The 14,814-nt window shown below is 34.5% G+C and overlaps 1 protein-coding gene across 1 annotated transcript; it reads right to left on the bottom strand.

Moving 5' to 3' along the window:
* Window positions 1-1,140: 1,140 nt before the first annotated feature.
* Window positions 1,141-4,183, bottom strand: LOC127700782 (E3 ubiquitin-protein ligase TRIM35-like). The gene is made up of 3 exons (XM_052204438.1): window positions 4,074-4,183; window positions 2,161-3,040; window positions 1,141-1,570 (listed from the first exon to the last, which is right to left on the bottom strand). The coding sequence occupies exons 1-3, from the start codon at window positions 4,094-4,096 to the stop codon at window positions 1,346-1,348; spliced, it is 1,128 nt and encodes a 375-aa protein (XP_052060398.1). The 5' UTR covers window positions 4,097-4,183; the 3' UTR covers window positions 1,141-1,345.
* Window positions 4,184-14,814: the final 10,631 nt, after the last annotated feature.

Raw genomic sequence — 14,814 nt, 5'->3', positions numbered from 1 at the left:
AATGAATGGTTGGAATCTAAGTTGAAAAAAAATGTTTTAATTTATTAACGTGGATCATCACTATATATTTCCTCGGATATGAATAGTATTGTGTAGTTGGATGAAGTCAGCTAGTGTTTGTCGTCTTTTTTCGTGTAACTCTTGTTGGTCCTTTCACCGGGATTAAAAAGGGGAGGGGTTGTCAAGATGCCTCGCCGCACGGCCGGTTATTTGTCTGTCCGAGATCGGGGCTGTGTCTCTTTTTAGTAATAATTATTTCTAGCCTTATTGTGTACAGATACACAGCATTGTACAAATATATTATGCTTTCTTCAAAAATAAAAGAATTGAAAACAACACTTTATAAATTCCATAAAGTCCGAAACGCTTTTCTGTATTCTACTTTATCAGGAACGCCCAAAGCCGAATATTTGAAAGCCAATGATGTATAAGAACAGTTGAAGAGCTACATGTATATGACCAAAAAGGGCCCAAAAATAATAACCAAATCCATCTATTTCAACTTTCCCGGAGGGAGTTGAAACCCTAAATGTTTTATCATGTTGATATGTGGTTGAAATGAGGTATACACACATTTTGGATGATAATTATTAGAGGCAGGGGTTTAAAAAGATTATTTAATTCGCAAACTTAATGTTTTATTCAGATTAATATATCGACAAAAAAAGAAACAACTGACCATTTATCTTTTGTGCGTGTTTTTTTTTCTCTCGAGGCAAACAATCTTTTTCTACATAAATTCTGATGAGAATTTCGCGTACTTAAATGCAAATCATACAAAAATGAGACGCTTTCAGAAAAGAAAGAAAAAAAACAGTTAAAAAGGCAGTATAAGAAAGGCGAATGATACCAAAGGGACATTCAAACTCGCAAGTCGAAAAAAAACTGACAACGCCATGGCAAAAAATAAAAGGACCAAAAGAAAAACAACAGTATGCAAAACACAAGACTGAGCAACACGAACCCACAAAAAAAACGGGGTGATGTCAGGTGCACAAGAAGGGTAAGCAGATCCTGCTCCACATGTGACACTCGCTTTTTTAGCAAAAGATGCATAGGATTGGAGTTCTGTGATTTAATATTATTTATACATCTCTCCTAACTCTTGGAAAAAGTCAGGCTATTTTCGGACCATTTGGCTTGAAGCAAACACAATATTTTAATATATCATATAGTATAGTAATAAATAACAAACTATTTTTTTTCAATAACTTACAGGAACAGATTTTCTTTTAGACTCAAATGTATTTTTTCTCTCACGAATTTGCAATGAAAACAGATATTTTACACCTCTCTTCTGAAACAATATATTATCTAACATTGCTGATTTTATCGCGTTACGTTTTCACGAAATCGTGCAAGTAGAACTCTTCTGTTTTTCTGGTTCCTTCTCAACAAACTTTCCATGGTATACTAAATCATATACTAGGATATAGTCACTTTCGTCTGGCGGACTTACACAGACGGCTAATTTACTTCCATCGGGGTTCACGGCAATAGCTTGTGGACGTCGAATCTTGTTCCGTCTGTTCAACAATGTCTGAATAAATCTGCCATTTCTCGAGAAAACCTGAGTAAAATAAAATAACAGAAAAACTAAGGAAATAAAGATGTTCTTTGGCATTAATTTATGCATATCAAATTCTAATTATTTGCATGGTGCTCGTCTAACGGAGCTAAGTGAAAGATTTGAATTTAATCAGATTGTACATATCGCGTCAAACTATCACTGTCGTGATATGCATTTGAGTCGTGCCGTCATTTGCAAAATAAGCTGGTATCAACGGGTGTATCCGCAATGTGATACACATATCTAATTTGGAGATATTATACGTTGCAATATTCGAAAAACGAGTTCTTATAAAAACTTAGGTCTGAGAGCTGGACATATGTTATGAACTCTAACATTAAAGTTAAGCCTTTTGGTTACCCTTTTTTGTTGTTCGGTGGCTGTCTCATTATCGTAAACCTTAAAATCTCATTTTATTCTCCATGCATAAAAAGAGTCACTGAATTGCGTAATAAGCGTAACTACAGAAATGTCGTTCCTTTATGAATACTAGGCAGTTGCTAACTTTTTACGTCATTTGTTTTCTTGTGGAGAGTTGTCTCATTGGCAATTATGCCACATGCATCTTCTTATTTTTATATGGAAATTACCTGTATTTTTTCTTCTTTGATATTAGCAACAAATATTTTATTGCCACACAAAGCCACAGCACGAGGCGTATTTGCTGGTTGTTCCCATTTTGTCTCACCAGTGAGAATCGATACACATTTAATTTTGCCTAAAACAGCAGAGATCTCTGCATGCGAATCGCGGTATAGCATCAGTCGCTTATCAAATCCATCGCTTAAAACAATATTGTCATTGTCAACAAAAACAATACTAGTTATGTTGCCTGGAGATTTTTCAGCAAAATTCAAATCTAATCGTCGGTTAAATTTAGCCTCGATGTGAAATTGGTTTTGCCCTCTGTCAGATACAGATCTGTTGTCATCCGACATATCGTCGATTGGGCGATGGATGTTGTATTTTATTTCGGCCTGCATGTGCTGTTTTGTTGCTTTGAAGCGTTTATGAAAATTAGAACATTCCTGACAATAGTCTTCCTTACAACTAACACATGTACGAACTGCCATTTGGTTTACGTTCCTTGCTTTACATGGGACACATGGTCGCCATTTGACATCAGGAAAAACTTTCTCCATCAAACGGATAATCTGGTGGTTGTTGGGGAATTGGTCCACCCAATCTCGCCTGGCTTGGATCGGATCTGGTGGCATTATCATCATTCGACATACTGGACAATTAAAATTGGAACCTCGAACTGGAAACGAACGCTTAACAGTCAAAATATGACCCTTCAGACAAGTTCTGCAGAAAGAATGAAGACATGGAAGGCCTTTGGGTGTCTTGTAGTAATCCTTGCATATTGGACATATAAATTCTTCTTTAACTTGTTTTCTGGGAGATTTTCTATATGTTCTATTTCTTTTCTCAGGTGTTAACCCTCGTGGTGAAGGCATACCATGCAAACTGTAATATATTGGAATAAAGAAATAATTAAACAAGACCTTTTTACAATTACGTTACAATTTGTTCTTCAATTTAAAAAGTGTCAAGGGTCAAGCGATCAAATTAGTTAATCATGTCAAATAATTTTGAATCACATTTTATAAACACTTGTATGCAAGAAAATAACAAGAAATGAGCTACCAAATTGATAGCAGACTGGGTTTTCAGTATTTTGAAAGTAACCATAGGGCAAGAAGTACATATAGCATGCACATTCAAAACGATATAATGTTAATAAAATAGAACATCTTCTGCTTCTTTTCTACCATCTCTTAAACTCCGTCATTAACACCTGTTGGGATCACGCTTTAACGTGATACTTGTTATCAATGATGTCATCTCTGCTTTGTTCTGGTTACCGAACCTCTATCATTTAATTTGTTTCACGATAACTCTAAATGAGATATTTGGCAGACAAGTATAAATACTTGTATATTTGTGTTTTTGTTGTTGTTAAAACCTTTTTAACTAACTTTAGACAGCCAATCATTTCACGATCAAAACACTCCAGATTAGATAGTTTTTATAGTACGTGTGTTTACATTTCTACATTAGCATGTCATCAAGGGGTTTTCACATTATGATAGTCCAAGAAAATATATTTTGTTCACTTGTGTGAAAATCCCTTATCCGGATGATTTATAGTGATGGTTGGATATTAGAACGGCGCAAATGTGCCTTCTCAGAGGAAGACATGCCATCCTATCCGGACACAATATTTCTACTACTAGGCAGCCAGTCTTTGTCCTAACCCCTAACTGAAGCAAACCCTATCCCTTTACTTAACAATGTTATTACTCATTAATTCCACTGATACTGGTGTATGTTTTATTTTCTTTCACTTTAAAATGAAATGTAAAAGATTATAGCATAACATTAGCGAGAAGAACACAAATGGCAGATTTTTTTTTCAGCAACAATGTTCACATCTTACCAATATCATACAACAATGCATTACGAATTTTGTGTATAAAAAAATAAAAAAAATACTTACTTTAATTTTGGAATGTTGTCCATGGCAATATCGAAAGTTATTTAATCAAGATTATAAAGCAATTGTTCCGATTCGTCAACTAAAAAGTGACTATTGTTTTCACTTTAAAAATAGTTCGTTCTACTTACTTTTGAGATATTTGATATGACCGTTTAATGATATGTTAAATACTAAGTATATCAATGTAAATTTTTCTTCTTATTACGGGAGTAGACTCCCAGCAATGAATGTATAACATTTCGGAACTTATGTGCTATATACATGGACAGGAATACTGCAAAGAAAAAAAGCCTAACGTTTTGCCTAAGCACTCACATAAACGTACTACAGAGTGCGTGAACCGGAAAGTTTTGAGCAATAAAAGTCCGACGTTACAGAACAAGTATTTCTTAAGCTTTTTTCTCCAAATTTAAGAATGAACCAGTTATCAATGCTGTTTTCGCGTGACTCTTTGCTTCAATAAGGAACTAAAGCTGTATTAATCATGGCTTCACACATACGTGGCTTTTTTTCCATAATTTTAAAGGATGTTATCTATCAGTTTACCAACCTTTTTTGTTGTTTACAATTATGTCCTACTTAAGGTTGAAGATTCCACTTGACATTTTCATGCGCTCTGGGTCCGTGAGTAAAAACTCGTCAAAGATACCTTTCTTAAATTTTCTCCTGGACAACATATATGTACGTTTCGGCGATACAGTATGTATTCCTATGGGCACTAATGGTGCCCCTTTAATAGCAGATTTATTCCTGTATTGCTATGAATCTCAGTTTATGAACAAACTCTGTAAAGACACGTCATTGTTACATTTGGTTGATACATTCAACAATACATACCGTTATCTTGATGATATTTTTTCGTTAAATAATCCAGAGTTCTATAAATATACTACCGAAATTTACCCAAAGGAACTTACTTTAAATAAATCTTACATAAACAGCAGTAGTTGTCCTTTTCTAGATTTAGACTTTTCAATTTCTAAAGGGAAACTCCATACTAAAAATTACGACGAAAGAGACGATTTTTCATTACCTATTGTTAATTTTCCTTTTTTAGACGGCGATGTTCCTTTGGCTCCATCATACGGTGTTTATATATCCCAACTCGTTCGTTATGCCCGTGTGTGTTGGATGTCATAGATTTTAACGAACGTAATCAATGCATCACTGGTAAATTGTTAAGTCAGGGATTTCGTTACCATAAATTACTTAAAACTTTTACTAAATTCTTTCATAGATACAAAGATTTGATTAGTAAATTTAGCTGTACCTGTAGAAAACTTACTAAAAACGGCATTTCACATCCTAAATGTTGTAATAATCTTTGAATATTGTTCACATTGGCACAAATATCGATTTTGTCATCAACAAATTAAAACATAACTAAATTTGTGTTCTTTTCAAATGTTTTTTTTTGGGATGTATAAATACACATCCACGTTCATTTTCTATATAGATTACTTTATCTATATATAACATTATACATATTTATCAAAAGATTAAATCCTAACTATCCTACTGCCTGTCGATACTTTTACTTTGGCATTGCACAAGTCATGTCTTCTTTGACTGTCCATGACGTTAAAACACTAAATTCCTGGGATGTGTTTTAGTTGATTTTAGTCTCTGATGCATGATTTTTTATCATTAATTGTTTTTGGCTTTTAACTAGCTTTAAGTAACTGCGAGTACTCTCAAATCGTACTTTCGTGTTAATTTGACCTGTTGATACAATTGGTAATGCATTTTTGTTATTTAATGTTTACTTATTTTGTGTTATATCTCGTCTCACTATTTTTAATATATACCACCTTTGATAAGGATTTAGTATGACGATAAATTTTCACTTCTGTTCTCGTACTATGAACAACAAATTTTCGTACTCCATGCATGTACTCTTTACAACAACATTATTTTTATATACCTGTGTACATTATTTTATTTAACGGCATTTTGTCCAAGGTTATAGGGGTCTTTCTGATATTGTTTTACATCTCACCCCCTTTTTTTTTTATTAATTTTGTATTTGCATTGTGTCATAGATTTAATTTATTCGTTCAGTGTATGTTTACTTGTGTTTGTTAACAAGTCTTTTGATTGAGGTAAGCCATTTCAATTGATATTTTATAGTATGTCTTTCTATGTTGTGATGTTACACTATTATTTCAGATTAGGGTGAAGGTTGGCGCCTGCTAAAACGTTTAAACCCGCTGCATTTGTTTGCACCTGTCCTAAGTCAGGAACCTGTTGTTCAGTGGTTGTCGTTTGTTGATGTGGTTCATAAGTGTTTCTTGTTTCTCGTTTTTTATATAGATTAGACCGTTGGTTTTCCTGTTTGAATGGTTTTACACTAGTCATTTTTGGGGCCCTTAATAGCTTGCTGTTCGGTGTGAGCCAAGGCTCCGTGTTGAAGGCCGTACTTTGAACTATAATGGTTTACTTTTACAAATTGTGACTTGGATGGAGAGTTGTCTCATTGGCACTCATACCACATCTTCTTATATCTATTATATAAATTATTACGCCAGACGCGCGTTTTGTCTACCAGCATCAACGGCGTTCGAATGAAATCAGTTGAAAGGTAAAATCGAATACGATTTAAAATCATAAAACTGAGAACTCTGACATTGTTACTATAAACGGAACATAACCTTTCTTAAAATTATTAACAATTTTGATAATGAGAGAATGTATCAATTTGACTAATGAAGACAACTGAGAAAAGTGACGAAGGATCATAGAAAAAAAACGTTGATATTCTACGCTTTCCAATATAAGATTTTTATTTGATAACCTCTAGGACATCATATTAATTATGTCCCAGCTCACATTAAGCTTCCATTTATTCATGTCAATCATCCCGAAATCCTTGAGGTGAAAGACCTTACATGACCCAAGATTCCATGTGCAGTTGAAACTCTATAATTAGATGAAGAACAGCTTAATGTCCGGAATATCTCTTTCATACTATGCACGTGCCTTTCGAAATACTAAAAAAATAGTGATACATCAAAGTTTTGACTGACCGCAAAAGTATAGAAATCTGTAGAGAACATTATCTGTGTGTGAGAGGTTTAGCTAGCTTTAAAACCAGGTTCAATCCATCATTTTCTACATAAGAAAATGCCTGTACCAAGTCAGGAATATGACAGTTGTTATCCATTCGTTTGATGTGTTTGTTTTTTTTTTATTTTGCCATTTGATTGGGGACTTTCCTTTTTGAATTTTCCTCGGAGTTCAGTATTTTTGTGATTTTACTTTTAAACTGTAAAGCAAGTATCTATTTAGAAAATTGATAAAGACCGCGAAAGTAATAAATATGTCTCATTGGCGATTTGTGGTCAACATCACCCAGTGGAAAATCAAGTACATCTAAACATAAAATTGAGAATGGATACAAACTACCAAATTTTGTTCAATATATATACATAAGTTTATGATTATACATATATTTTTTTGCCCTTGGGAATCATCTCAGCTATGTATAAATTTTGACCGGTCCCTGCCTAAAAAGTTTATTAGCATTCATGAGAAGCAAACTTCAAAGGCAGTGACACACCCGTCAGTTCGAAAGAACACAGCATGGTTCCGAGGGAGCACAGCATGGCTCCCTACTGCTTTAGACAGCGCAGCATGGCTGCCGAACGAGTTGAACTGACGGTGGTGATGAGAAAACTGAATTCTTGGGGGAATAAATGAAATTTGGTTTATAGATCCAGACAATAAAATTTCATTAATGTCCAAAAACTCAGCTGAGTGTCCCCAAGGATGGTGTGAGGTGGTTTAGCCTCAGTTCAATATATCAACGATAATAAAACATGCTTCAAAGACAAGTAAAAATTAACCACGTAAACAAAAATAAAGTGTATTATATACATAAGCAAACAATCCTATATAACACAATGAGTATATACAAATGTAAAAATAAATTTACGACTCAGTTAAACTTTGTTGAGCATATTTGATAGAAGTTGGGGAAATCTTGATATATCTACAATAACTATCTGATTTCCATCGACCAAGTACTTTGATCATATGATCTTCTATGCGTGCTTTCCCCGCACTAGTTGCGGCACCAGATCTGAAAGAATGACCATTATACAAGTTTGGGCCATAACCGCAAAGTTCTAAAATATTCTTCAATAGACTATTTTCATATTACCGACCTTTGACTCCGGATTATATAATTTGTCGACTGGTTACCTTGGACATCATGGTACCAAGTCAGGTAAGAGCAAGCTAAAGAAGCAAAACCAAGCCTTCAATCGGTACAATTTTGGGAGAAAATTACCTGCTTAACATTTTTTTTTTCACTACAAAATCACCGGAAAACAATAAACTTTCCCCTCAAATTTCACCGATTATATGTTTGATTTTACTTATATTGGTTGCTCTTACCTGACCGAGTACCATGATGTCCAAGATAACCAGTCGACAAATTATATAATCCGGAGTCAATAGTCGGTAATATGAAAATAGTCTATTTCACTAGAAAACATTTTCTTGTTAAAGCTTCCTTTTTACCCGTTATAAAAAGCGGATCAGATGGAAACCCAATTCCAAATTCAGAATGCCTAATACTTATATATCTCTTTAAAGCCAAAAAAGGGCAAATTATGGAGTTATTTATTTTAAATAGTTTAATATCTATCCCTTTCGGAATGGATCAGTTTTAGATTCTTTAAGTCTCAGAATAGCATAATCACTCTTTAAAATAATATCAGATATGCACAAGCTTGTTAAAAGGTCAAACTTATCGACATTCATGACGGTAAATTCTACACATCTCAAAAAAGGCAAAAAAACGCAACTTTGCAAGTTGTTTCTATTAAACAATCAATATATTTATTAAACACGCCTCTTCTCATTCTGAGGCAAATTTCCTGTAAAAATGGAAAAGTAATCGGCAACCTAGTTCTAGTTTGTGAGCCTTGTATGCGTTTAACAGATTTTAAAATCAGAGTGAGTCTTGGTAAAAATTCGCCTTGAGGCGTTTCTAGAGGATTATGATATCCTGACTTTAAATAAGCTTGTCTTATACCACATGTAGTGTGTTTGAGTTTCATAACTTTAAAACAATGTGCTATAAAGTAGATGAGAAAGTCCTCTGATATAAGAGGTAGATCATGTGAATTATATGTAATACCATTTAGCAAAAAAAATCTAACAAAAGTGAGAAAAACCTACATTATACAAAGATCTTGTTGTATTAGCAACATCATGTGTTCTTAATTGTTTGACTGTTTCATTCAACACCACATTACTTCGTAGACATTCGGGCAGTTGTGTGGCAGCTTCTCTGCATGTGGAGCGAGGCGGTGGAATTTTTCCATCTGCAAACGAGATAAAGCGTCACTAATGTTATTTTTACGACCTTTAATATGTTTTGCAGTTACCTGGAAGTTGTTTACACATGCACACCACGTTAACTGTCGCATAAGCTTCATAATTTCGATACATTTTGATCTTGCCTTTTTAAACAATTGCTACAGTCGCCTCATTGTCACAAAGAAAGAGGATTTTCTTGCATTTCCATTCTTTACCCCATAAAGAGCAGCTACTACTACCGGATATAGTTCTAAAAATGCCATCGATAACGATTTATCATTTAAAGAAGGTAATTCTTTTGGTCACGTCGAGCAATACCATTTTCCTTGATAATAACCTCCGTACCCAATTGTAGAAGAGGCATCAGTGTATAGTTGCATATCGAAATTAGAAGTGTAATTGGAGTCGTAAAACATGTTTATTCCGTTCCAATTATGTAGAAATCGGAACCAAAATTCTAGGTCAACTCGACATTCCTTGCGTAAATTGACATAGAAATGAAGTTCTTTTATCTTAATGGATAATTTTATAAGATAGGAAACAAAAGATCCACCTGGCACAATAACACGTGATGCAAAGTTTAAATGGCCTAAAAGTTGAAGTAATTCTCTTTTCGTACATGTTGACTTTTGAATTACGGAAATTATAAATTAACAAATTCTTTCTACTTTGTTTGCAGGTAATCTAGCCTCTAATTATAAAGAAACTAAGGTTTCAACTCCCTCAGGCAAAGTTGGCCTTAGATGAATTTGGCTATTTTTTTTAGATATTTTTGTCATATAGCTCTTCAACTGTTTCGGTACTTATACATCCTCGGATTTCAAATGTTTGGCTTTGAGCGTTCCTGGTGAAGGTAAATCCAGAAAAGCGCTTCGGACGCATGAAATTGTTTAACGTGTTGCTTTCAATTTTTTATCTGTATCTAACACAATACCAATATATTCAATGCACGTTAGCGGGTCCATAGTTTTGTTTGCCGCAAGTGGAACATTTAATCGATTAAATAACATGGTCATTAACGCCATTGTTCTTTCAACATCGAACTCTGGAGGGTCAACAGTAAGGAAGTCATCCAGTAAATGTAGAATATGTTTAACTTTGTAATTATGTTCTGCTATAAAACAAATCGCTGTAGAGATATTGTCAAATATATTTGGGCTACTACGGCATCCGAATGACAATCGCATATAAAAATAATAAAGAGATTCCCATTTAAAACAAAATAATGGCCATTGATTCGGTAGCACTGGACATATTTTAAATGCATTTTGAACGTCGAACTTACAGAGTTTTGTCCCTTTCCCGTATTTAGTAATGAGACGAATTGCGTCATCTATCTTGACATACGACATAGAGCACACATCTTTGTCTATAAGGTCGTTGATGCTAACGTGTTTATCGTTTTGCGGTGCGGACAAGTCTAAAATAAGTCGCTTTTTGAAAGAATATTTACCCTCTGCAACTCCCAACGGACTTACTCGATATTCATCAAATGGTAAATTTTCAAACGGACCATAAACGAAACCGTTACATAGTTCTTTGTTAATAAGATCTGAAACTGTATCTTTCTGTGACCTAGCGCTTAAATTATTTTTACATTCCATTGTTTTAATAGTATCATATTTAACCATAGTATCAAAGCCATATTGTAACCCATTACATAAATAATCAACGAAATGTTTGTCGGGATGATTCATTAGTTCACTTTTAAGCTGTTTGACATTGACCTGGGTTGTGGCGTGCATATCAAATTTAGTTAGTCACATTTTGCGAGATGTCTTTGGAGTTTCTTTGTCAACCGAAGGTGTCTCATTGGATGAAAACGTTGCTGATGGGCGTTTCCCACAAAGAGCCTGTGAATGTCCTGGCGCACGGCATTTGGTGCAAACATGTGAGAAAGAACAGGTGCGTTTTGTACACCCTCTAATGCTATTAAAGTTATTACAAATCTCTTTACCGTCCTGAAAATATTTTGGTCGGCCGTACTTATCGCCACGATTATCATTTCTCAAACTAATAACCTCTTGATGATTTACTTTGTTTCTCAGCTGCAGTGGGATAAAATTCTGTAGTGTGATCGCACATGTGGCATAATTTACATACGCTGATTTGAATCCCTGCCGCTACGAGGGTGAATAAGTCACGGTCACGTTTACTCCAATCTACTTTAACGTGACGTTCTCTTAGTAGTGTCGACGCTTTGGCTGAAAACATGTTATGGTAATCATAAAACTTAGACCCGTAAAAATTACTAATATCAATAATGTCTTCTTCGTACGCATCTAGTTTGGCGCGTCTTTCTGGATAAGCTTTTGACATTATTCTTTTGTATTTGCCGAATGCTTTGATAAATTCCTGAATGGTCAGTGTACGGTTTAATCTTATGTCGGGTTTCCCTGGGAGATTAACCTCAATGCTGTCAGCAATTACGGTATGTGATTGTGGGCATGCGTAATTAGGAATAAGTAAGGCAGCAATATTAACATCCTTACCGTCAATAATCTGTCGCTGTAGTGATGAAGATACAATATCTATACTGTTAAAATCATCTGATCTGGCTCCCTTGTTGGAGTCTACGGATACACAGTTCTGTATTCCGGAATGAGAAATAGTAGCGTTGTCAACGGTACTAGACTGGTTGTACCAATTTTGAAGGGTAAATCCGTCTTTGTGTTTTGCTGCTTTTCTCCGGGATTCCTCAAAAGAAGTTGGGTAACTGTACTTTGTAAACCTGTAAAGCATTGGGACATATAGACGAACGCATTACACAGGTTACTTATCGGAATAGCCTCTGGTTCTGGGTTGACGATTGGGCGTTGCTCCGGGGGGGATTGTTGAGTTCCGATATCTGGATTTACTTCTGCTTCATTTTCAATTACGGTTGCCTCCTTTCGTTTGGATTTGATGTTACTGTTGAATAGTTGTAAGATGATGGGCTTACTAAGATCGGCAGGAACTTCTATATCAATCCCCTTTAATTCCTGGATTAGTTTGGTCTTACTCCACGTGGATGGGTCCTCGCTAGCGTCTACGGGCGGACGTTCGTAAGGCATTTTTCTTTTCGTTTGTCTCTTAGACTTTCTGGTAGCCACTCACGTTTGAAAAAGGAATACGAATAGAATATCCAAGTTTACTTAAATCCAAGGAAGGAAACTAAATCTAAGCTTAAAGTTCCAATCTAGATGACGATTAATATATAAACTCTCAATCGTAGAATGATAGAATAGTACTGTTATGGTATACCACAATTAAAGAAAAGATTTGCTTCACAAAATAAAATAGCGTCCTTCTATCCAAACAGAATTATCAAAGATGAGTTCAGCCACGTGTATCTCTTCTAAATAAGGAACAACCAATAAGAGTACCACATGCAGACACGAGCTTCTTTACACGAATAAACCACGCCTAAATTATATGTAAGCTAACATTCTTATCTGTTTTGTTGCCGATGTAATCATAAAATGCAGTATCGTACATCTAAAAATCAATGTATGAGCATTGCTATGTGTGTATTATGTACATTTTGATTAAGTTTCTGTGAATAGTTATGTCTTCTGCAACAAATGAAAGTCGAAATATCTTAACTGCATGACTGAATAACATGCTGACAGTTTGTTTGATCAAGGTCAAGCATTTATTTAGCTTACAAAAAGTTTGATTAATGAGTAATTTAGAAGCTACTCCAATCTCTAAATCTTGTGTGAACCAATGAATCATGAAAATATGAAAATAATTTAAAGGTCAGGGTCAGATACACCCTGCCAGACAGACTTGTGCGCATATTAATCATTCCATACTCCAAAAATAGTTTACCTTTTGCTCTTATAGTATCTGATAAAATGACAAAACCATGGAAACTCAACATTAACCAATGAACCATGAAAATGAGGTCAAGATCAGATGAAACCTGCTAGTAGGACAGGTAAAGTAAACCAAATATATAGTTGATCTATTCATGGACTTTCTATGTTAAATTATTAAACTGAGACATATCGTTTTGAAGAACACTCCAGTCGTGCAAAAGGGGTTACATATTGAACAAGATGGCGGCCACTCGAAATTTACTAACAAAATACCTCATAGTTCAAAGGTCTATAATTTAAAAACTATCCTAGAAATCTTTTCAAAGACAACATTTTGCAATGACAAAATGTATTAAATTTCATAAAAATGTTACTTCATTAAACTTGAACACTTCGTAAATATGAAATAATTTGCTATGAAATCACGAGACATCAACGACGGCACAGTTCTGTCTGCAAATTTGTATAGACGTTGTTATAAGTGACCAGTAGAAAGTACCTGATCTATTGCTTCTAGTACCTGAGATACGAACTTGACCACGAAAACTTAACCTTGATCATTGATCCATGAAATGAGGTCGAGGTCATGTGAACCCTGTCTGACGGACATGTAAGCCTTGCAAGGATCCCATATACCATATATATAGTTATCCTAATATTTATAAGAGATGAATATTTCACATGACAAAAAAACTCAAATTTGTTTTCAAGCAGTTGCTGAACCATACAAGAGTGCACACGCTGAAATGTCTCGCCTTCTTTACTAATCATTGATATTATGTTGATAGTTCTAAATATAAAGCTTTACTACAACTATCACATAAACTTACCATGATCCGAGAAAATGAGGTCAAGGTCATATAAACCAAACAAGAAATACATGTACACCTTACAATCATTCAATACACTAAATATAGTTGACCTATTGCTTATAGTTTCTAAGATACAGACTTAACCAAGAAAACTAAACATTGACTAATGAACGATGAAAATGAGGTCAAGGTCAGATGAATCATGCCAGGCAGACATGTACAGCTTGCAATCCTTCCATACAACAAATATAGTTGACCTATTGCTTATAGTAATGTCACCGGGGAAATAGGTGACTTGTAGGGTTGTGTAACAAGAGCCTGACTGAATGGCCTCTTGTTACTGAAACTGTGTGATGCACCTGATCACACAACGAACGATTGCTTTGAATAGCAATGACAACTCTGAGACTGAAACTCTGGTGAAAACTAACTCTTGAGACTCTGGAACTAGTGATGAATAAACCAATAATTCAGCATGGAATACTAATACTTTTATTACAGATGGACTGTGTTCAGTGTAAAGTCCTGAGTCCAAATCTTGCTTATAAAAATTAAAAACAAGTATTTATACACAATTGAATTGACAAGTATAGACATAACAAATAACAATTAATTTGAGTAATATTGTTCACTGACAAGGATTAAACTATTTTTAGAACTTGAAGAATAAAGTTAATTTACTAATCTGATTATATTTAAAAATATATAATAATGAAAAAGGTATAATGTCACTAATTAGCTAATAGAATAAAACATGTCACGCAATATCCAAACTGAGAATTAAATTGCATATCAAAA

This window comes from Mytilus californianus, unplaced genomic scaffold (assembly GCF_021869535.1).
Source record: "Mytilus californianus isolate M0D057914Y unplaced genomic scaffold, xbMytCali1.0.p SCAF_5, whole genome shotgun sequence".
In the NCBI taxonomy this organism is placed as follows: Eukaryota; Metazoa; Mollusca; class Bivalvia; order Mytilida; family Mytilidae; genus Mytilus; species Mytilus californianus.
This window is presented reverse-complemented; position numbering and strand designations above follow the sequence as displayed.

What these genes read in the sequence shown, in the direction of transcription:
- LOC127700782 (XM_052204438.1), bottom strand. Translation starts at nt 4,096, where the DNA reads ATGGACAACATTCCAAAATTAAA. An exon ending in GACAACATTCCAAAATTAAA is followed by an intron (nt 3,041 to 4,073) that starts GTAAGTATTTTT and finishes AATATATTACAG; the next exon opens with TTTGCATGGTATGCCTTCAC. An exon ending in TCAAAGAAGAAAAAATACAG is followed by an intron (nt 1,571 to 2,160) that starts GTAATTTCCATA and finishes TATTTTACTCAG; the next exon opens with GTTTTCTCGAGAAATGGCAG.